The 23,471-nt window shown below is 42.0% G+C and overlaps 1 protein-coding gene across 12 annotated transcripts in view; it reads left to right on the plus strand.

Moving 5' to 3' along the window:
- Positions 1-23,471, plus strand: part of LRRC31 (leucine rich repeat containing 31) — a 40,265-nt gene that overhangs the window by 14,059 nt on the left and 2,735 nt on the right. For 5 of the 12 annotated variants that reach the window (XM_083613288.1, XM_083613289.1, XM_083613290.1 and 2 more), the window contains 10 exons: positions 7,679-7,773; positions 9,610-9,773; positions 12,357-12,596; positions 13,130-13,249; positions 14,041-14,208; positions 14,862-15,029; positions 16,996-17,163; positions 17,944-18,111; positions 19,571-19,738; positions 21,936-22,103. In XM_083613288.1, the coding sequence (XP_083469414.1) occupies positions 7,748-7,773; positions 9,610-9,773; positions 12,357-12,596; positions 13,130-13,249; positions 14,041-14,208; positions 14,862-15,029; positions 16,996-17,163; positions 17,944-18,111; positions 19,571-19,738; positions 21,936-22,103 (1,558 nt within the window). In that variant the 5' untranslated portion in view covers positions 7,679-7,747. Of the gene's footprint in view, positions 1-5,588; positions 5,684-7,678; positions 7,790-9,609; positions 9,774-10,963; positions 11,478-12,356; positions 12,597-13,129; positions 13,250-14,040; positions 14,209-14,861; positions 15,030-16,995; positions 17,164-17,943; positions 18,112-19,570; positions 19,739-21,935; positions 22,104-23,471 lie in introns of those variants that run through there. The other 7 variants (XM_083613284.1, XM_083613285.1, XM_083613294.1 and 4 more) reach the window with 4 other exon arrangements.

Consider the following 23,471-nt stretch of genomic DNA (forward strand, 5'->3'; position numbering starts at 1 on the left):
GACACATCACAATCAATGGGATGTAAATTTGTCATGATCCAGTCCAAGGATTCAAAATTAACTGACTTGTGGAAAGGTTGCTTGTCTTGTACCCCACTAATAGCATCACCATGTAGAGATAATTACAGCATTGCTAAAAATTAGAAATATAAATTCAACAAGCTGTTATTTTATTTGTTTAAAACATCTGTGCCCTGCCTTTCCACATTTGGCCAATCCCATTTATAAGATTAAAAATAACTCAAACACAATAAAAACAAATAACAATTTCAAATTAATGTCAATTATTCATAAATATTAGATGATGATGATCTGAACATTACTTCTGGCACCAGGTTCCATATGTAAAGCAACCACTTTCTCAACAGGCAACATTAAAACAACTGGAATTTTTATTACCCTGATGTTCCATATAAGTTACGATCATTAACCATTGTATATACTTACAGCAATTGCCAAGACCTCAGTTTTGAAACTGGGCAAGATTGTATGAATATCCAAGAGCTTGTGACTTCACTGTGGATCTTTTCTTCAGGCTGGTTGTGTCGCTTGGTTGGCTTTTAAGACACATTGGGATTAGCCCATCAAAAAACTCTTAACTAACGATGACTTTGCTTTAAATACAAACTCAATTTATCTTGATTAGCCTTCATCCCTGCGTTTAAGCCCTCCCCACTCTGACATCACAGGCCCTTCTCCCAGACCATCTCTCAGGAGGGCTGTAAAAAAACAACACATAATTACTTACAAGTAGCACATTCCACTGAGCTGATAAACCTATTTTAACATTTAACCTGTTAAGCTGGTGTTAGTCTTTAAGGCAATTGGTGCGTCCTCTGAAAATCTGAATCGTTCCTGAAATTATGCACTTGGCAACAGAAAAATGATCAGAATTGTTCTGACTGTTATCAGTCCACAATTGATTTTTTAAGAAGCTGTTTACTTCTGCCACATGACAGGTCTGTTGCCCCATAATTACTTATCCTGTTGGGCTGGAAAGATTAAAGTGCTGTTAAGCACACTGTGAGGCTAACAGACGGATCAGATGGTTATACTGCTCAAGCTCACAGTTTACTCTTTAATTCTCCCTGTCAGTTAGTTAACACCTCTCAGGCTGAACTGAGATGCTAAGGGCCTCTTCACAAGTTATCCATTTCTTAGTGAGATGTAGGGACAGGTCAAATTACCTGTTCCAGGTAGCCTGACACATTACAATTAGAACTGGGGTGATTAATACTGACAACACCCCCTTGTCTGGTTTCAGAGAAGCACTCCCTTGCCAAGGACATATAACTGGAAGCTGCAGTCGGTTGAAGACAACTTGGCCCAGCCCACGCAAGGCTAACTGCCCTGATCTCCCTTTTCTCAGTACAGTATTCATTAACTGAAGTCTGGCTTTGACCTTCCCCAGAAAAGACCTGCATACCTTGTTATATGCCACTTCCTACTATTAATGTACTTGCTCAAACTTCTTCTGCGTGCACCAGATTTGCATGGGAATGATGCATACTGCTTCACTGCCTGTACCTTGGATTTGTAATCAAACATTCTCTAATAAGAAGATTAATCTACTGGGTCACCTGTTATGCCAGATGATGCTAGGCCTGCCCTCAATTTTTGACATCATGTGCCCCTGACTCCCTAAAGCAGGGGAGGGAAGTGTCAGGCCTGGAAGCCAAATTCAGCCCTCCAGACCTCTCTGCCTGGCAACGCCCCTCACTGGCTCTGCACCATGCCCTCTTCAGGAGTTGTTACCTGGCTGGAAGTGGTGCTGAAATGTCATCATGTCTATTGCTTGGTCAGTTAGAGGATGGACAGGTGTTTGGGTGTAAAATGTAAATTACTGTATGAGTCTGTAAGAGTAACAACCATTGCTCAGCCTTCTTTTTCCTCTGGCCTCTCCTACCAATGCCGTGTGGCACTCAAAAGGTTGCCCACATGAGAATGTGGTCCTTGAGCTGATATTGGTTCCCTGTCCTTAAAGGCTGCTATGCAAATTTGGGCCCTGTAGATTCATTCAGGAGAACGTAGCTGCTGGTATAATAATGTGCTCCATGCATACATGCCATCTTGGAATGCATCTAACTGAACCACAAGGTGGCATTCAATGAAATTTTGCCCAACATAGACCCATTGAAATCAATGGACCTAACTTAGTTGCGAGGGAAGTGGGTGGTGCTGTGGGTTAAACCACAGAGCCTAGGACTTGCCGATCAGAAAGTCGGCGGTTTGAATCCCCGCAACGGGGTGAGCTCCCGTTGCTCAGTCCCTGCTCCTGCTAACCTAGCAGTTGAAAAGCATGTCAAAGTGCAAGTAGATAAATAGATACCGCTCCGGCGGGAAGGTAAACAGCGTTTCCATGCGCTGCTCTGGTTTGCCAGAAACGGCTTAGTCATGCTGGCCGCATGACCCGGAAGAATTAAAACAGGTTCCACACACATAATATTTGCTGCAATTGGGGGAGCAGGGACTAAATAATAAATAATGAAATGAAGCCGGTAGTTTTGCAAACCCACCACCATATACTGGCAGGCAGAGTGGAACCCAGAGAAGTTCTTTCAATACTAGGGAGATATACTTCCAACTGGTCCCAGTCAACAGCCTGGTTTAGGGGTATGAAGCATCTGGCCTTCCAGGCGTTCTTGGGCTCCAACTTCCAACTAGCTCAGCCAGCATGATCAAAAGTCGGGGGTGGGGGGTGGGAATTGTAATCCAGCAGGAGGGCCACAGATTAGCCACCCCTGCCTAGTGGCCACTTTTTGAACTAACCAAAGTTTCTGAATGGTCTTCAAAGGCAGTCCCATGTACTGTACAACAAATTACAGCAGTCAATCCTAGATTATACTGGTGCATGTATGACTGTGGACAGGCTATCTCCACCCGGGAGAGGATGCAAGTGGTTCTTTGTTGCAGAGGCTACCAAGCTTACCTAGGCTTCCAGTGTCAAAGCTGGATCCAGGAATATGCCCAGCCCTATTACCTGATCCTTTAGGGAAAGTGCAGTCCCATCTAAGACATCTTGAACACCATCTTCCTGAACAAATAGCTACCAACAAAATCCTCATCGTCTTGGAACTGAGTTTCAGTTTACTGCCCTGCTTCCACCCCCATTACTGATTCCAGTCACCTTATTTAATTCTAGATGGTGCTTGGGATCTGATACAATGGGTAAGCTTTGTCAAGCTGCTTGGCAACAGTGACCACAATGCTCTTAAGTTCAAACATACATGTGGGTGGGAATGTCAGACAGATGAGCTTTTCTGGAGACGTGAATTAATTGCTTCTTAACAGCCCAGCAGGACTTGCGTGCTTTTCTGTTTCTTTTTTACACTCCCTAGGTTAATTCTTGTCTGCCTTAATTGTGGCATTCTGGTTGGCATGTGCAACAGAGTTGCTGCAAAAGAGCTTAAAATCCAGTTTTTATCATTCTTGGATCTTTCCTGTGGCTATTTTTTTTTAAAGGTCACTTTATTCAAACATCCTCTTCCTGACTATCTGTACTGAGACACTAGCCTCTGTCTGAAGATCTGGCCATTGCACTTTATTGCTGTGCCAGACCCGCTTTCCATATATTTGCATTTGCTTCCTTAACGTTTCTCTTTCAAAAGTGCCAGGGCATTTTCTTAGTTTCTAGGGACACTTAGAGAACACATTCACATTTCACTTGAAACTATGTTTAGGGAAGCTTTTAATGTTTGATGTATTACAGTATTTTAATATTTTTTTGGAAGCTGCCCAGAGTGGCTGGGGAAGCCCAGCCAGATGGACGGGGCATAAATAAATTATTACTATTATTATTATTATTATTATTATTATTATTATTATTATTAAAAGGGACAACATCTGACATCTGTTCAGCACAATCACTAAAACCTAGTTCAAATCACTAAACCTGCTTAAGGTGTCTTAAACCCTTTCTCAAAAAGTTCAACAAAATCTTTAGCCTTCTGCTTCATTGGTGAAAAGGAAGGATCAGAATCTCTGCTCTACAATACTGCCCAGGGCACTTCCTGCTAAGGGAGCAAAAGAGGAATGTCAACTTCATGCTTGGCTTGTGTGCTCCCAGCTGCATCTGGCAGGCAGCTCTTGAGAAAAGGATGCTAAACTAGGTAGATCTGTGGGCCCACTCCAGCTTGGCTCCTTTTATGTCAGGAGTGGGGAAGCTCAGACCTGAGAGCACAATATGGCCCTTCAAGCCTCAGGACTCTCCCTCATCCACAATGTGTATTGGGGGGGAGGGAGACCAGGGCCACAGCTAGTGGCTAAGGGCTAAAGCCCCCTAAACCCAATCAAAGGCTTCAGATCTGAATAGGCCTTGCTGGACTATCTGTTTTGGGAGGGAAAGGATCATGCACTCAAGTCAAACCTTGTGATTCATGTCACATGCAGTCTGGTCCTTAAGAGCTTAAGTCAGGGGCATACAATATTTTAAAACAACTCAGTGTTAACACTACAAAGTAATAGTAATTCTCTAGTACTGTATTATCTCTGTGTACTTTTACTGTGATCTGTAAATCCATATATTAATTATATTTAATATTGCTCTATTTAGTTAATGATTCATGAACTGGAAATAAAGTGATGCTGGCATTAATATTCATCATAAGTAATATTTAAAATGTGACCTATTAAACAGCCATGGCAGTGGAGGTCTCCTTAATCAAGCCAAACATCTGTATTCCAGATGGAAGCATCAGTGATCCTTAGTCATGATGATTTTAATTAGCCTCTGGCAATTAATGTAGCTTGCAGGCCTTGATTGAACTCATCAGATTACTTATTCATGCAAATGCTTCAGTGCAAGGGGATTACTTTTGATATATTAAGGGCTAATGTAGTGTAGGAACTAACAGGCTGAGCAATGAAGCTGGAAATAAGCTCTTTCAAAGCTTGCCTTGACTGTAAACTCAGGATATGAGCCTCAAAAATACCCCCAATGGAGGTAATAATATTGACCTACTTTACATGGTCGTCGTAAGGATTAGTGAAATAATGACTCAGTTCAAATCATGGCATAGCACAAACACATATGAGAGTGCAGGTTCCTGGAGAGGAGATCGTGGGCACTGTGTTCCTTCTCTGGTTCTCACACTACCTCACAAAATATGTTGTAGTTTGGCTTAGCATATCATCCAAACTCGTGGTTTGCCCCCTCCGGACAAATCATGAGCTTGTAAACCAAGAAGAAACCTTGGTTACAGCTTGTGGTTTGTTTGGCATGAGGCAAACCATGAGCCTGGGTTCAGATGGCACACCAATCCAAACCATAGCTTAGCTCCAGTTAATGGAGCAGAAACAGGACTGATGAAGAGTACAGTGGCCTTGAGCTTCCCTTTGAGAACCCACATACTCACACTGAGCCATAGCTTGGCTTAGTGTTATGTGCAAACCATCATAAAACATCACAAAACTAGCACAGTATACAAAGAACATAAGAACATAAAACCAGGCAATCAATTAATTAAAATACATCTTAAAATTAGTTCAGAGCAAATTAAAATCTGGACATATGGCGGTCCACGGGTAAAATTGAGAGTAATGTATCCTGTGGAAAATATTTTCTAGCCACCAATTTATTTATATATCAGGTGTGTTTTAGATGTATCATTTGGAAACAGTGTATGTACCGTGGGACACCATCCCCATGCTCACATTCTCCAGCACAGATTTGACGGCATGCAAGGTCAGACAAAGTACCGTGTGCATAATGCCTTCATTTCCTCAGCCCTTTTATTCTTTAAGGCGAATGAAGGAGCAGTTGTGGGCATGGGGATTTCATGTGCCTATCAGCACCTCAGTGTCGGTAAAGAAACACTAGGAGATGCATACAGGTTCCTTAGCATGACTAAACTAAGGCTAAGTACACATTACATGCTTAAAATGCAGTGCGGTTGTATTCTCTTGCTCTTTTTCAATTCAATTTTGCAATTCCTGGTAAACATCATCACAGTTTGATGTGTTTCCATTCTGGCTGCTGTCTGTCCACAATTTTTCTACCCCATTCCCTACTGGTGAAGCTTTCATCCTTCCAAGTCTGCTCCCTAGAGATCATCGTCCTGTAGTTGCAGCTGTACATCTTGCAGATGTAATGGGATTTACTTCCAAGTAAGAGAGGAAAAGAGAGGAACACATCACAGAGTTTAAGTTTAAGCACTTTTTTCACATTTCAAGCCCACACTCACACACACACACACTGCTCATATTAAGTCAGATTAATAGTCTCTCCAACTGGTCTATATTGACCTGCAGTGACTCTTCAGGGCAGGGTGGTCCAATGCATGATCCAAGGGCTGCAAGCTGCCCTCAGGGCCTCTTTTGTGGCCTTCAGCCCTTGTACTGCTGGCTTTGGGAAGGCGGCATGAGGGCTCTGATAGGGTCCTTAAGTCCTCCTGCCTCCTTCCCAAAGCCCAGCTTTGTGAAGGAGGTAGGAGAGCTCTAGGGCCCTGCCAGATCCTCACACCTCCTTCCCATAGCCCTGTGCCTTGCTTAGCCAGCTCTGGAAAGATTGAGGGGGGGGGCATCAAATGTTGGCCTGGCTCCCGCTGTCCAGTGCGACAAGGCAGTGTGTGGCCCATGGGTTCCATATTGAAATACTCTTGCAGCCCACTCGGTATGAAAAGTTGGACCACCCTGCTCCAGGGTCTCAAGCAGGGGCCTTTCCCAGCCCTACTGCTAGATGCCAGTGACTAAACCTTAGAGCCCTTTCACGTGCGAAACATGTGCTCTACAACTGAGCAACAGCCCTTCCCATGGGGAATATTGATGCTCTTATCCATGAGCCCCAATCTGGTTTCCTTTGGTGGGGCTGATCTTCAATGCATAGGTAGAGTATACACAGAGCTCTCTCATCAACAAAATCTTCCTTGTTCTTTTCATGGGTGGTGAGACCCATAGGCACAAATCAATACATGACTGGAGCTGCTGTCTTCACACTGAGGCACCTTTGAGCAGGAACTATATATGTGCATCAGATCAAACTCTTCAAGTTTCCCAATTTTCCAGGGATAGCCCCAGATTTACAGAATCCATCCCAGTTTCTGATATGATCCCAGAATGTCCTGCTTTTCCTTAAGTTGTCCCTATTTTCATCAGAGAAATGTTGGAGGGTATGGAGTTATTTGACTCCCAAGCCATATGAAGGCAGCCCTATATAAGAAAGGTTTCTTTTAATGATTAATGTTTAATGATTTTTTTTAATATGTTGGAAGCCACCCAAGTGGCTGGGGCAACCCAGACAAATGGGCAGGGTATAAATAGTAAAATAATAATGTAGAATGTTATTGTTGTTTAGTCGTTTAGTCGTGTCTCTTCGTGACCCCATGGACCAGAGCACGCCAGGCACTCCTGTCTTCCACTGCCTCCCGCAGTTTGGTCAAATAGGACCAAATAGTAGAATAGGACGTCCCTATTTTCCTCAGAGAAATGTTGGAGGGTATGTCTGATACTATAGAGGGCTCTTTGCCTTTGAGCTGTAAACTTTTATGTTGAGATGGCAGAATTGAGTGTCTTCTTGCGAAGTACCACCTAGGCTGGGCTAGACTCACTACTAAACTGAAAAGGAAATCCTCAAAATAATACTTCATGATTAAGTGCATGCAATATAGGATTTTGGTGTTTGCAAATCCTTTTTTTCAAATCAACTTGTGGCATTAATCCTCTAATGGCATTATTCCCTTAGACTATATGCCGGATTAAGGAGTCATGATGAGGCAAAGTACAAAAATCCACGCTAATCTTTCAAAGGAGGATGCTGCGTGGGATGCAGCTAACGAGGTTGTCCCCATTAAGGGTCGGTCCTTCTTCTGTCCACCTAGTCCCTTCCCCTTCTGGCATATCATGGTGACGAAGTGGAAGGAATATATTTGTAGATGGTGTGTACACAAGAAACACCCAAGCAGTTCCATGGCCAGAATCTGCCCTCCTTGAAATCAGTCATTAGTAACTTGATAACTTGCATTGTAAAGGCTTCTGTGCTTTGTACGATGTGAATGCAAGACAACTTATGAAACCTGTTTCCTTGTGCATTTGGAAGCTAGGTTTTCTTCTGAAAATCACACAAGAAAGCACAAGACCTTATCATAGTCGCAAAGTTCAGCACCTGAGTAAAACATGCTTTTGGAAAAGAATGTCCTGCATGTCTTTGAGAAAGGAAAATAGTCACTAGCATTCCCTTTCTGACTATATTATTTCTACAAAAGCATGGCCTGATAACCCAGATATACCCCCAGTCCTGTCCCTCTGTAGTGTAAGCAGAGGTGAGTGCTGCAATGCCTAGACCACTATGCTATCTCTAGCTTGTAGAACACACCATATAGAGTCAGACCATTGTTCTATTGAACTCAGTGTCATCCACAGCTGATGGTTGGAGCTTCCAAGCACAGTACAATACTAGCCTCAATTTTTAGCTTTAGGGCAGGTGTGCTTGGCCCAAACAGTGTCATGGGCCAAGTGGGTAGGCATCAATGCTTCTGAATACTAGCTGCTGGAAACCACAAGAGGGGAGAGTAGTAATGTGTGTGTCATGCTCTGCTCACTGGCTTCCCATAGGCATCTGGGTGGCCACTGTGAGAACAGGATGCTGGACCGGATGGGCCATTGGACTGATACAGCAGGTTGTTCTTATTTCTGGCAGGCTTTCAGATGGGGTCTCCCCCAGCCCCACTTGGAGATGCCAAGGATTGAACTCGGGACCTGCTGCATTCAAAGCAGAAGCTCTACCTGTGAGCTACAGCCCTTCCTCAACAACTACTCCAACAACCACTGCTTTTTAAAGGTTCCACAATTATATGGGGAAACACCTCCCTTTCCATGATTTCATTTCTGGGGCTGGAGCATCTCCTCTTGGACAGCTCAATACTAACTGAAGCCATGGGAAGGGGCAGTTAACTTCATTGCCTTCCCACCGCACCATTGCTGGAGCTACAGGCTAACCAGGCAGTGCCTCCTCAACCAGAGATTAAAAGGTCTTGTGCTGCATGAACCTGGTGGCCAGGTAGCTCACTTCCAGTGATTAGGTACCCATTTTCACATGCGAAAGAGGAAGAGCCGTAGCTCAGAACAGGTGCAAGCAAAAGGTCAATCCCTGGCATCTCCAGATAGGACTGGAAATGAAATTCCTGGTCTCAAACTCTGGGAAGACACTGCCAATCAGTGCAGACAATATTGTGCTGGCTGGACCAATGGTCCATTGTGTTTCTGGATTACTGCGATATCATATAAGGTTGCACATTTTTGTATTGCTGCACATCTCATCTTTCAAATGGTAAAGTTCTGGAGATTTTAACATCTAGTACATACTAGCAAAGTTGTGTGATCACCATTTCTATGTGAAATGCAGAAGATGATACCAGCTGAATGGATACAGTGTACGCCACAAAACTGGAGGCATCAGAAAATAAAGAAAATAAGTACATCATCTGTTAACCAGGCCTGTTTGGAAGAAATGGAGGTCTCCTGGAGATTCTTGCAAGAGACTAAGCCAATCTTGAGGTTCTGAAGACCAAATGCAGCTACCCACTGCCTTCAGTATTTTGCTATTCCATAACTCTGTACATCACCAGAGTTAAGTTTTTCTTGTCCTGTGTGTTCACACCCTTTGTATATTTGCAGAATGGTGTATTTACCCAACATTACTCGTCTTTCAACCAGTGTACTATGTACACACTCCTTCATCAATCCATCACCTCTTGGTTGCTCTGCACTGAAATCTCTCCAATACTTTGGTGTGTTCCTTGACTTTCTGGCACTTCACCTCATGGGTGTGCAGTGCAAAAGTGTGTATCCAATGAGTTCATCTGAGGTGCTACTCCCATTTTTTCCTGAATCTTCAACTAGTAATTCTTACTTTTTATTCTTAGATTCAAAGACAGATACATTTTTGCATTGCTATTATTATCAATTCAATTTATCAGGCATTTGCTATGTAAAAGGTTTCTAAGCAGCTTACAAAGATTTAAAAACATAAAGCATAACACGAAATCAAAAAGAAATGAATGGGGTATCCAATATATTACAATAAAACCATACAAAAATCCCTAGAACAGACCTGTTAAAACTACAGCAAAAGCTTTGGCAACAAAAAATGTCATCCAACAAATCATCTCTCAAATGCATGGGAGAAGAGATAAGTAAATACCTGGCACCAAAAGGATGTTTATGCTGGCACCAGGCGGATCTCACTGGGGAAAGCATTCCATAAGCAGGGAGCTACAACTGAAAAGGCCCTTGTCACCACCCTCCAAACCTTCCTCAGAGAGGGCACCTAGAGAAGGGCCACAGATTAACATCTAAGGGTCTGGGAAGGTACATAACAGGACAGATGCTCCAACAGATTTTGCCTTCTAAAGCACTAGTTGGGCAAGAATTGTGCCTTTGTCTTTGAAAAAGCACTGAGTTTAGATACCATGGGTCTTGGCCCTTGAACAAGTCACTAATTTCTCAGCCTCAATTCTGAATCTGTAAAATGGAATGATAGTGATCTGCTTAATAGGAATTTTGTCATTGCAGTGATATGGGAAGTCACAGAAGAATAAGAATGGTAACGTATGATGTTCTTATTATGTATTATGTGAAAACCTAATAAAAAAAATTTTTTAAAGTGAATTTTGTCCGTGCAAACATAGTAGAAACGACGAAGACCTTTGTAAATTTTAAAATAAATAATGTGCTACATTAATGGCAGAAGTATTGTGGCCAGAAGAAACAGAGCATTTTTCTGGCAGATCACTCTCTTCAAAAGATCTTGGCAGATTTCATTATGAATCCTACCCTAACTATGAGGACTAACTGTGAAGACTAAATCACAAGAGGTATAAGATATTTTTGTGAAATGAACACACTGTAATAATATTGCTTCATAGCTTTATCTCCACAGAAGAATGCTAGCTATTTGATCTCTCGGCTTTTCCCAGACTCCATCAGTGTTACTTTTATAAGGGAACCCAACAATCCTTTTTTTCTTCAGGTAGTCTTGTAATTTGAGCTATAAAGTGACTCAGCCTTCCCAGCTGCCAGCAATCCGTCACATGTAAGAGGCTCCGGTATCAAAGTCTACACAACTACTTCCTCTTTTCTCTTCGAATGATCCTACCCCACTGCACAAAAAATGCTGACCAGACTGTTCAAATGAAATGTTCAAGGAGGTAGTTGGGCAAAACCGGTGAAAAGACGCATCAAAGAAAAAGTTACGGTAATGCTTTCCACCAGACCATCATCTCCCTTGAAAATACTTTTGAACTCTGCACAGTTCTTCTGAAGAGCATATGTCCCTGCTTCACCATTGCACCAAAGCAAGAATTTTGCATGAGAAAGCTAATATAAGAACAGAAAGTGTCTGAAGACAAGCAATAAAGCAACTGGAACTGAATCAAGAGCAAACTCAAAGGATGATCAGCATCAAAGCTGATTTGTTTCATAAGCCATGAAAATACTTGGAAAGGTAAAACAACCCTTCGATTAAAAAAAAATGGAAGCTGAAGGTAGGTTGTTTTACTGTATCTCTTAAAAACCTCTGGCAATGCTTATTCTGTTTTATGTATTTCAAGCTTTAGTATGCTCTGTCCCAAGAACTCAGGGAGCAATGCTTGAAAACAGGTGCAACCAACAGATCAAAATGCTCAGTAGTTAGCAAGCATAAATATTGTATGATGGGGTGGGGAACCTTTGGCTTTTATGCCAGATTTGGTCTCCAAACCATGCCCACCTCCCTCACACCTGATGCCATATGTGATTTCAGGTTTGCTGTGGGTATTGCAAAGGAAGAATCAGGAGCTTAAAGTGAGCTCTTGACTGTTCCTTTGCCAGAACAAGGTGTGCTCCCACCACCCTTCAGCTGGTTTTCAGAGCCTTAAAGAGCAGTTTGGGGCTGTTTGCAACAGGGCTTTCAATCAACCCTGCATTGCAATTTGAAGTCCCAACAACCCAGGCTTCAAAGCACAGTATCGCACACCCCACAAAGTAAAAAATTCCCAAACTTAAAGGTAAGTTTGCCTTTAAATACAAACTGGATTTCTCCCTGTCCTTAGTGCCCGTGCTTTTATTTTGGTTATATTGATATGGTTTCCATGCATGTTTTTTTGTGATTAAATGTATTTTTGTTTGTGAACAGCCCAGAGGACCTTGATGATTGGACAGTGTAGAAATACAGAAAAATGAGAAGAGATGGCTAGGAAGTAATAACTATGTACATACCGTGGCAGGAGTTGCAATACATTCTGAACTTTCTCTTACGATGAAATTGTGTGGGCGTACATAGTACACAGTGCATGGCCTTCTTTGCCTTGTTTTTAAGGCAGGCTCAAGAGCAAGTGCTATCCGAAACACAATTTCTGCCTCTCTTTCTCTCTCTCCTCGGAAAGGCGCAAAGTGGACAAGCACAGAAAAGGCTGCAGATGGCTTTTTTCAGAGATCCCCATTCAACTTCTTTAGAAGTCAGATCCAGAAGAAAAAACCCTCTGCGGAGAAAGGGGGATGTGAACAGTACCAGGGTTCAGACCATGAAGAATCCAAAGAGGAAAGTGGAAAAGAAAGCAGGGGACACAAAATGAACGATTCCTGTTTAGAAACTCAAATGGTGGAGCAGATTTTCCCTGCACCAGGTAATAGTGATAAGAAAGTGCACTTGAAGAACAGGGACTGTCTGCCCAGGGGACCTGTGCTCCAAGAGTAGTTCTCTGTGAGTGAAGATAGATGTAACATTGAAACATCTGTGAGTGAAGACAGATGTGGCATTTTTACCCACCATGTTGTCCCAATGTTTTGCAAACGGGATTGTGAGGAACTCCAAACTGGGTGAATGGGCAGTCAATGGACAAATGCAACTCCATGTAAGCAAGTGTACAGTGGTGCACATTGGGGCAAAAAGTCATTTCACATATATACTAATAGAGTGTGAACTGGCAGTAACTGACCAGAACAAGATTTTGGAGTCATCAGGTGAAGATGTAGAACTGCTGTGCAGCAGCTGTGAAGGCATTTTGCATGTTAACGATGATTACGAGAAATATGTTCATGATCTGCCGGGAGAGAGTCTCCTGCATGATCAGAAGCATGGTTTGGTTGGTTTTCAGCAAATGTTGGTATTGTTGAAAACCATTCAGGTCACTACATTTCCGTTGTCTTGGTTCCACAGACTCAATGCTGTGTCCGCAAAGAGTTCAGAATTTCCTGGGGAAATTGGGCAAACAGCCATCTAGCAAGGTTTTGGACTTAAATAATTGTGCATTAAGTACAACAGATATAATGGAGCTGAGTGAGTATACATTTTGATACGTATTTTTTCACCCTAGTAATGGCTTCAGAGGCGTTGTTAAATACTTGATTGCACAGGCCTATGGCACAAATTTACATAAAATCTACATGTAATCATTTGTATGCATAGATGAAAATTTAGGCTCACTTGCAAAAGGGAAAGCAAGCTTCGGCAGTCAGGGATTTACTCTGAGCTGTGGTGTGCCAAAAGGATTTTCTGAGCTCAATGCACAGTGTATGGAGACGGCCCTATGCCCTAATTACAATCTGTTGGCCACAGCTATGTGTGTTTATTTATTTAAAAATATAGCCCCTTAATATAATCAAAATATCTAAACAATTACGAAAGTTTGTAGCCCCTGCAAAGCCTCTTTCAGGCAAGTCCTGGCCATATCTGCCCCCCACAACACACATGGCATTATATAAGAGTTAAGCTGGATGGGTGCGACTTGCCTCAGTTGACCTCACGGACCAAATGAGGAGGGCTGGTGGGTGAAGTTTGGTCTGCAGGCTGGAGGTTCTCTTCTTTGGTCACCTCTCTGCTGCCACCTGACTTCCCAGGTGCATGGAGGAGATGAATGGATTGGAGCCATCTTAGTCTTAAAATATCAACCCCCCACCCCCTTATTTGCAGATGTAGGAACAAAGCTACACAGAGTTACTTGTAGTACCAATAGTACCTTGCAGCTTTTCATCTCTGCCTCAATAAACCTTAATGTGCACGCACAGTTCGGTCATATATCAGCACTTATATCAGCAGTGGTTTATCTCTCACTCTGGTTTCTCCCCTAGTTGCCATAATACATTTGCTGCCAGGCCTGGAAGAGATTGATCTTTCCTGGAATGATTTAATAGGAGGGACATTAAAGTCTCTTACCCTTCCGTTCAAATGTCTGCAAGAGCTGAAAGTCCTCCGACTGAAGAACTGCAGACTCACAGCCATGGATCTTTCGTTTTTAGGTATCATCCAGTAATTGCATAACTTACTCTGAGAGGTTATTACAGTGAGTTATTTCATTAGAGATCTAGGTAAATTCTAATCTGGATTGGGGGGACCTAGTCCTGCAATTCCATTTCAGACACAGGGCTTGTCCACACTTGCCTTTTGCCCCACTCTTTCCAGGCACAGGTCCACGCTTAAAGCACCGTGTCCAGGTGTGTTGATTTTTTTGCCAGTTTTCCCAGCAAAACCCCTCTTCAGCCCTCAGTTGGAGTAAGTGTCAGTTCTGGTTAACTGTGGATTGATGTTTATTCCTACTGAGTGTTAAAAGAGTGGGTTTGTGGGGAAAGCTCTGGAGCAAAAAGGGGGAGCACTCAAAGACTTTAAAGTGCAGAGCTTTAAAGAGCTTTAATGTGCAGACTGTGCCTGGAAAGAGCAGAGGAAAGGTAAATGTGGATTAGCCCTAAGGCTGCATCCAGACTATGCAAATATGAGCTTGCTGAAGTAGGGCTGTAATTGGGGACACAAACCTGTGTATGTATGTTCCTGAAATTATTACATTCTTGCATGTTCTTAAACCAAAGTTTAAATACTGAAAAAGTATGATGCGATCATTATTGTCTTCTGCTTCTTCAGATCAATGTATAAAATAGTATCAAATGCTTATTTACAGGGGAAGCGCTTGAAGTAATTCCTCACCTTGAAACACTAGATTTATCATGGAATACCAACATTGGTGGGAAGCTTTTTCTTCTAATCCAAAAAATCCCCAAAGACCATAAACTCAAAACACTAAAAGTGATGGATTGCAGTCTAACTTCTGAAGATGGTGAATCACTAGGTAAGAGCCCATGACATAGTGATGCAGCAGCTTTGAATACTGTTTTAGCATTTTATTTAGATATCAAACCAAATACCACTTCGTATGGAATCAAGATTTTAAACCTGCTGCACTTGAATGCGTTAAAGAATTTGTGTGAAAACTGGCAGGTTGCGCCCTGTGATTTATGAGTTAAAGGTAAAGGTAAAGGGACCCCTAACCATTAGGTCCAGTCGTGGCCGACTCTGGGGTTGCGGCGCTCATCTCACTTTATTGGCCAAGGGAGCCGGCGTACAGCTCCCGGGTCTTGTGGCCAGCATGACTAAGCCGCTTCTGGCGAACCAGAGCAGCGCACGGAAACGCCGTTTACCTTCCCGCCGGAGCGGTACCTATTTATCTACTTGCACTTTTGAACTGCTTTTGAACTGCTAGGTTGTCAGGAGCAGGGACCGAGCAACGGGAGCTCACCCCATCACAGGGATTCGAACTGCCAACCTTCTGATCGGCAAGTCCTAGGCTCTGTGGTTTAACCCACGGCGCCACCTGCATCCCTGATTTATGAGTTAGGAGGCTTCAAATATGGTTTGTATTGTGCCTGCCCATATTTTCCCATATGATCATGGTTTTCAAATAGTGGAGGTACAGATTCACATTTCAGCTCAGCCCTTTAACTTACTGTGGCTTTCAGCAAGTAACTATAGTCAGTGCTTTTTTCCCAGGGGATACTCAAGGATATGCAGTACTGGCACCTCTTTTTGTTGTTGTTAAAAAGTGTGGTTCTTACTATAACAACTTCATGGTGGGTATCGGCCCCAATTTTCCCAGGAAAAAAAAGAGCACTGACTGTAGTATAGTCATGCATAACATGGGAACTGGCAACACCTTATTTCATTGGTTTCTTACACCTAGTGATTGAGATGAAAGCATTGTTTATTTATTTGATAAAATCTACATACCGCTTGATTGTAGTATGGTGTAAAATCTCGAAGCACTTTGCAAGAAATATTAATATTTTAAATAAGAACCTGTTAAAAGCAATTTAAAACATTTTAATGTCATGAAAATGAATAGCACGATATGAACGACAAATTGCTAGGGAGGTGTATCAAAAGATATAGTTAGTTTGATCAAATCAACACTTGAATTTTTTTCCCTTACTTGTTCAACATTTGTTGTTTGGTCCCAGCTCCTGCCAGCCTAGCAGTTCGAAATCATGTCAAAGTGCAAGTAGATAAATAGGTACTGCTCTGGTGGGAAGGTAAACGGCGTTTCCGTGCGCAGCTCTGGTTTCGACAGAAGCGGCTTAGTAATGCTGGCCACATTACCTGGAAAAACTGTCTGTGGACAAATGCTGGCTCCCTTGGCCAGTAAAGCGAGATGAGCACTGCAACCCCAGAGTCGTTCGTGACTGGACTTAGCTGTCAGGGGTCCTTTACCTTTACCTTTAAGGCAAATTAACATTCATTAGCATGAGGAAGGAAACTTCATAATTGGCATATGTTGTCTGATTGGCTTTTGAGAAGCATGGGCAGTCTCTCAAGATGTGTGAGGTATTGACTGGTTCATGTTTGTTACAGAAGGATAACCTTTTTCAAATCCTAAAGGGGTTAAATTTTAAAATGAGATATGTGTAGTATCTCTTCCTCCCTCCCTCCCTCTGCCCACCTCCCATTAAGAGAGATGCATACATAAAGGTTATGTGGTTATTCTGGGGAGTCCAGACAACATCCAGATAACAACTACATCTTGGACATGACCTTAAAAAGAATATTTAGAAACTGGATAAATGAAATTATTGCCCATTTATTTATCATGAGGCAAATAATATTTCCTTTTTTGATTGGATTTAGAACTACCTTCTTGTTTTGTTTTAAATTCCAAGTGCCCTGATTTCCTAATAATAAACCTATTTTTAATTTATTACACTTCTCTTCCATTATCTGCTCTGAATATGTTGTGACCAGTTCATCCCCTGGCTTCTTTTCAGCTCAGCAGCTCTACAAAATCCACAGCCTTGAAGTACTGGATCTGTCAATTAACAAAAAGATAGGATATAGCCTGGAGAGTATTGCCCAGGAATTACAGCATGTCTCAGGACTGAAAGTACTTAATCTGAACAGGTGTGGGTTAAAACTAGATGGATTCAAGTGTTTAGGTAAGTTGGTTGGCATCTGTCAAGAGTGTGTCTTTGGGGGTGAAGTGCAGGTGATGATTTGGTAGCTGGGACTTTTAATAATGATACTTAGCATGTGCACAGAATTTCTGACTGTTCAGATGCATTATCTTCTTGCAATCCTTACAGCAACCCTGTAAGGTACATGAATATTATTCTGCATTGCAGGGGGTTAGACTAGATGACTCTTGAGTCCCTTCCAACTCAGAGGTTCTATGATTATACCTCTATTGCAGATGGGAAACTGAAGCTGTGTTCACAGTAGACCTTTAAAGTACTTGAGGAACATTTCCGCCCTCAAAGAGTTTGCCCCTCACAGAGCTACAATTCACTGCAACGCTTAACAAACTACAGTACACATAATTCTTTGAAAGTGCTTTAAATATATTATGCGTATGCATTTGTCAACATCTGTAACTGGAAATTTTGAATTAAATGTAAATTAGAAATGTATACACACCCACAAATCCAAATTAGGGCAAAAATGCTAAAAAATATTTTCCCAAATGTGCTTCAGGTCTACTTATCAATCAGATTTTGGGCAGTATTATAAGTGTAATTTGAAAACATTTGAAATTAAAAATATCAAATTTGAATTTTCAAATTGCCAAATTTCAACATCATTTGATTTGATTTTTTTTTGCCAGCCTCTGCCAATGAAGAGAAGGAATGTGCAAAAGGACTAAAGGAGGCTAACAACAGATTTCCTTGATGGCAAATTGATTATTGACAAGTTGTCTTCCTGTGCCTATTTTATTTCAGCTAGTGCCTTGCAGCACCTGCTGGAACTAAGAGAATTAGATCTGTCATGTAATAAAGAGATTGGAGGAGGTTTCAAGTACTTAGCAGCTCATTTGGCCGAGCTAAGGAACCTAGAAGTCCTGAATCTTCATCAGTGTTGTATTACAGAAGAGGACATGACTGTTTTAAGTAAGATATTGCAAAATCATTTAATCGTAGAATCGTTTTTGCAAAATCATTATGTGGAATATTTAATTGGAAGATTATCTTATCTTCAATCAATCAATCAATCATCTCTTCCACTAGCTCAGAAATATCTCTGGCCCTCCAGATGTCGCTGGACTACAAATCCCATAATATCAGAATGTTCATTAGCTATGTTTGCATGCGCTGATGTGAGCTGGAGTCCAACAATATCTAGAGGACCACATAAGGAGCACACCCTTGGGGATCCATTCTGTGGACATGACCAAACCAGCAATGTCTTTGATTAAAGTTACAGCAAGTTTAGCCAACAAGGTGCCATCCAGCTGATGTTGGTTAACAACTCACATTATCCCTGACTGTTGGCAATGCTACATGGGAGTGATGGCAGCTGAAGTCCCACAATATCTGGAAGGCTACTACTTGGCAAAATAATAGGTATTATAATAGGCAATATAAGCAGCCCAGCCCAGTATTGTCAGGCACCAGCTCCCCGGGTTCTCCAACATATTTTCTAACTTGCTGCTATGCCTAGGTACAACTTAGTCTTCCCCTTCCCCACTGCATTTCAAGTCACATTTGCACTTGGGTGTGTTCACATTGCCACCTTGGATCACACTGACATTGGCTTTTTTGGTGCGTTCCACAGTGCTTCCCCACTGCGTTCCACAATGCTGTTTCCATCAACATGGCTTAATTAGTGTCAGGATTTCTGTTTTGTGTACAAACCAGGAGGCCACAATTCTCTAAGTTCCCTAAGGAGAGTTTGGGGGAAGCTGTGACTGTTTAAAGTGGTATGATGCTGCCTTAAATGTATAATGCCGATGGGGCCTAAGTGTATGTTTGGTGGTGGGAGCAGGGTTGGCCACTCGCATGTGTGTATATATAGATATACACACAAACACTTCTGCAAACTTCAGAGTTCACCCAAACATTACGATATCCACTTCTTGCTTCTTGGTGGGACTGTTTTGCTACAAAGCTGTTGGCACAGTCTGATGAAGTTCATCATCCAACGAAATGTAAATAGTACTTCTAAAATACGGAGGCAGCAAGTGGCATCTGTGAAGAAGTAGTGCCTGTTCTAAGCTTGTGGCTGCTGCAACATGTGGCTGCATGATCTGAAAACAGCAGCAAAATTCTTTTTGATTCAAAAGTATATTCATATTCAAATTTATGCAGATTTAATCAATCAATTGGTTAATATACTAAAACTGACAGTTTATTGGCTAAGGTTTATTTAATTTAGTGGCATGACTGGATTTGATGAAATTTGATCATTTTTCAGTTTTCAAATAACGTAGTATATTAATATCCAAGAAAAGGGAGTGATAGAGATGAGCGGAAGGAAGGGACATACTTGAATATTTTCAGCTCCTTTAGGTTGATTGTGGAGTTGATGTTTACTATGTTGCAGCTGTACTATCCTTTGATCTTTTTGCAGCCCATGTAATTCCCCTTTTGTCGAGTCTTCAGGACCTGGATTTATCATTAAATAAAAGTATTGGGAAGTCTTCCGACCACCTTCTTAGCAGACTCCGTTTTTTACCAAAACTGAAATCTCTGCTTCTCAGCAATTGTTCTTTAAAGCATGATTCATTTGCATCTTTAGGTAAGAATATGCCTTAAAATGATTCTAGCTTTCCTTATCTATGTCTCCATCTTACTAATCCACAGGGCTAGTATATCAATTGGGCATGAAATGTCAAATGGAAACAGACAGTAATTTGAATAAACATTCCTGGGAATATTTATCAGGAGGTGCATTACAGAGCCATCTACTTTCATTAGGTCTGATATAATGAAATGTACGGAAAGGGGAACAGAAGTTCAATTTCTATGCAGAGAATACATTTCATTGAAGGGCTTCTCAGTACTGAAATAACCACCTTCCATTAAAGATCTTTTGCTAGACATAGAGCAGTATAAGATAATACTTAATTGTAGTATTCTCATTCCCTCATTCTCATTCTCTCTTTCCCAGATGGCTTTGCTATTTTTTTGTTTATTCATTATTCATACATTCACTCAAGAAATTATATCCAACTCTTCAAATAGGTTTCTAGTGGCAGCTCAGAGTACTAAATCAAAAGCACAATGAAAGCTTTGAAAAACGTAAAACACTACAAACCAAGAGCAGCAGCATGCTTTGCCACTGTCCAAAGAATCTCTTTCAACCCCTTTCTTCTAGTATCCAGACATCAAGAGCTATATTTTTTGTGATCTCAAGTCCTGCTGACAGTTAATTATAGAAGTTGGCAACTTCTTTTCTTTTTCTTCATTTAACTGTGTCCTGTAAAGCAATATGAGCTCTTTCTTAAGACATAATTGCATCGTTTATTGATTCCCAAATTAACAAAAACATTGCTCCATTGTCAGAAACACTGTAGGCTTGTTCCTATCTTTGTTTTGCCTACAAGGCTGGTTCTGTTTGATCATCCTATAACAAAGCTATAATAAAGTTGTTCTCTTATACAAATATCTGTACTGTGGAAAAGGAGCAACACAGAGTGAAAATTAGGCACATCCAAGTCCCATTATCATCAGTGGAATATTATGCACATACGTAATGCTTATCTGTGATGCAGTTAACACATGCACACGTAACTTCCTGTGGATTATGTCCATTTCATATGGTGGTCACTTGAAACTGCACCCTTGGCAGCTATCTGCAGAGAAGCTTGTCATGCAAACTGGGATATTTTCTCTGCACCCTTTTATGTTTGATGCAACAAAGAGAAAATCCCTTGGTCTGTGTGACAACCTGCAGCTGGATGGAGACTGCTAATACAGATGCAGTCTTTACACTGGCCTTTGACACCTGAGATGTGTGTTTTCAAGACCCTCTCTATTCTTTTGACTGTAATCTGATTTAACTGTTCTGAATTCTGAATTTTAAATTTTTGTAACCCCTGCTGGGACCTCCGCATTGTAGACGCTTCCATATGTTTGTAGAAATCTTAATTTCAAGAAAAAAATATATGCAGTTGTTTCTGTCAGAGAGATTTTAGCACACTTGTGGCCAAAGCCCTGTGTACTCTTCCTTGAGGATAACTCTCATTGAGGGCACAGTGGGACAGTTCCATGCGCACACATATATATGCACATCCCTCACTGAAAGTAATTGGAGGTTGAATGTACTCAACATTGGATGGATTGTATCCCATGTGTTTTTTCTCGATGTTTGAACATGGTTTAGGGGAGGTCCCTCTTAGAAAAGTATAGGAAAAACATATTTCTGATTGCCAATATAGAGCCCAAATCGCCAGGGAGGTTTGCTGCATAAGCAGCTGTACATAAGCAGCTGTCTTGCTGCTCAGCTCCCATTAATTTCAGATGAACTTTTGAAGGTAGGCCTCCTGGTTGTGAACAGAGAATGCTTGGAAGTACATTGTGCAGCTCCTCTTGGCACCCTTCCTGCACGATTTCTTTCAGGAAAAGCTCAGTCACATATATTTGCTTTAACCACAACCATGTGCCCCAGTGCAGCACTCTACTTTTCCACTGGAATAAATGACAACCATTTATATGCATGGGAGAATTGCATTCAACAATTCCAGGGGGGAAGGAGTCAAACCTGCCCTTTAGGGTGACTCCTAGCTGCTGAGACTCAAGTCACTTGAACTTCACAGACCCATTCTGGGTTTTGTTTCTTGGTAACACACTGAAGTGTGATAGAATGTTGGAAAGAATGTTGTATACGGTTTGATCTATTTCGAAGATACACAGCTGGGTGCAGAGGGTTGAATGGCATTGGACCAGGCCTATTTATTTCAGTAAGCACAAGATGTTGTTGCTAATCTTTTCAGCTGATGCTGCCCTTCACCTTCCTGAACTGGAGATATTAGACCTTTCTTGGAATAAATGCGTTGGCGGGAACCTAAAGCTGATTTTGAAAGCGCTAAACCTTGGAGCTGAGATCAAAGTGTTAAGACTAAGCAGCTGCAGCTTGGTGGATGAGGACCTGGGTGGCCTTGGTTGGTATAAAATTGTATTTCCCTTCTCCTTAGTACTCCTTGTTTTCAGACCACACGTCAGAGCTGATTTGTTCATTGGACATGAGAGACTTTTCCACAAATGGAAGGAAATCTGGCCAGTAGTATATTTTCAAATGGGATATTTCACCATGCCTATTTGCTTTATAGTGGACTCAACTCAGTGGACTATTGATCATGGACCAAGGTGGGAGATATGAAATAAATGTATTTTACCAATGTTTATGCAGAGCAAATAATGCCAGGTGATGCTCACTATAGGATTATTTATTATTTATTAAATTTTTAAGTCTCTCTGTCTTGCCCAAGGCAACCCAAAGCAACTTACAACCAAACAACCCCACATAGGTACATACATTAAAACCAAGTGGTGGAAGAAATACATTAAAAACATCCCACCTACTTCTAAAAGGCCAGAGATAGTTACAGAGGCAAGTTTTTGCCTGGCACCTAAAGATATACAGTCATAACTTGGCACTTGAACAGCTTGGCTCGCGAACAAATCAGCTCCCAAATGCCGCAAAGTAAGTGTTCCAGTTTGCAAACGTTTTTCAGAAGCCGAACTTCCGACGCAGCTTCTGCTTTAGTGCAGGAAGCTCCTGCAGCCAATCAGAAGCCACGCCTTAGTTTTCGAATGGTTTCAGGAGTCAAACGGACTCCCGAAACTGATGAAGTTTGAGAACCAAGGTACCACTGTGTAACAATGGCGCCAGGCTGGGCAAGCATCCCTGGGGAGAGCATTTCACAAGCTGGGAGCCACTGCAGAAAAGCCAGTTCTCGTGCTGTCACCCTCAGGACCCTCTGGCTTTTCCACACAATGCACTGAACATATATACAAGCTGTCTATGCATGTACAAATGTTTATGTGATAATGTATACACTTGTTAATTTGTACTGCTGTTACTGTGTACATACGTACACAGACTCTACACCTGTTGAATATTTCATGTAAATAAGTATGAGTGTACAACTTACCTTTGGTGAACACAGGTACACAGGCTTTAAAGGTAAAGGTAAAGGGACCCCTGACCATTAGGTCCAGTCGTGGCCGACTCTGGGCTCGCGGTGCTCATCTCGCTTTATTGGCCGAGGGAGCCGGCGTACAGCTTCCGGGTCATGTGGCCAGCATGACTAAGCCACTTCTGGCAAACCAGAGCAGCGCACGGAAACGCCGTTTACCTTCCTGCCGGAGCGGTACCTATTTATCTACTTGCACTTTGATGTGCTTTCGAACTGCTAGGTTGGCAGGAGCAGGGACCGAGCAACGGGAGCTCACCCCGTCACGGGAATTCGAACACCCGACCTTCTGATCGGCAAGTCCTAGGCTTAACCCACAGCGCCACCCGCGTC

Source organism: Podarcis filfolensis, assembly GCF_964270895.1.
Source record: "Podarcis filfolensis genome assembly, chromosome: 5".
NCBI lineage: Eukaryota > Metazoa > Chordata > Lepidosauria > Squamata > Lacertidae > Podarcis > Podarcis filfolensis.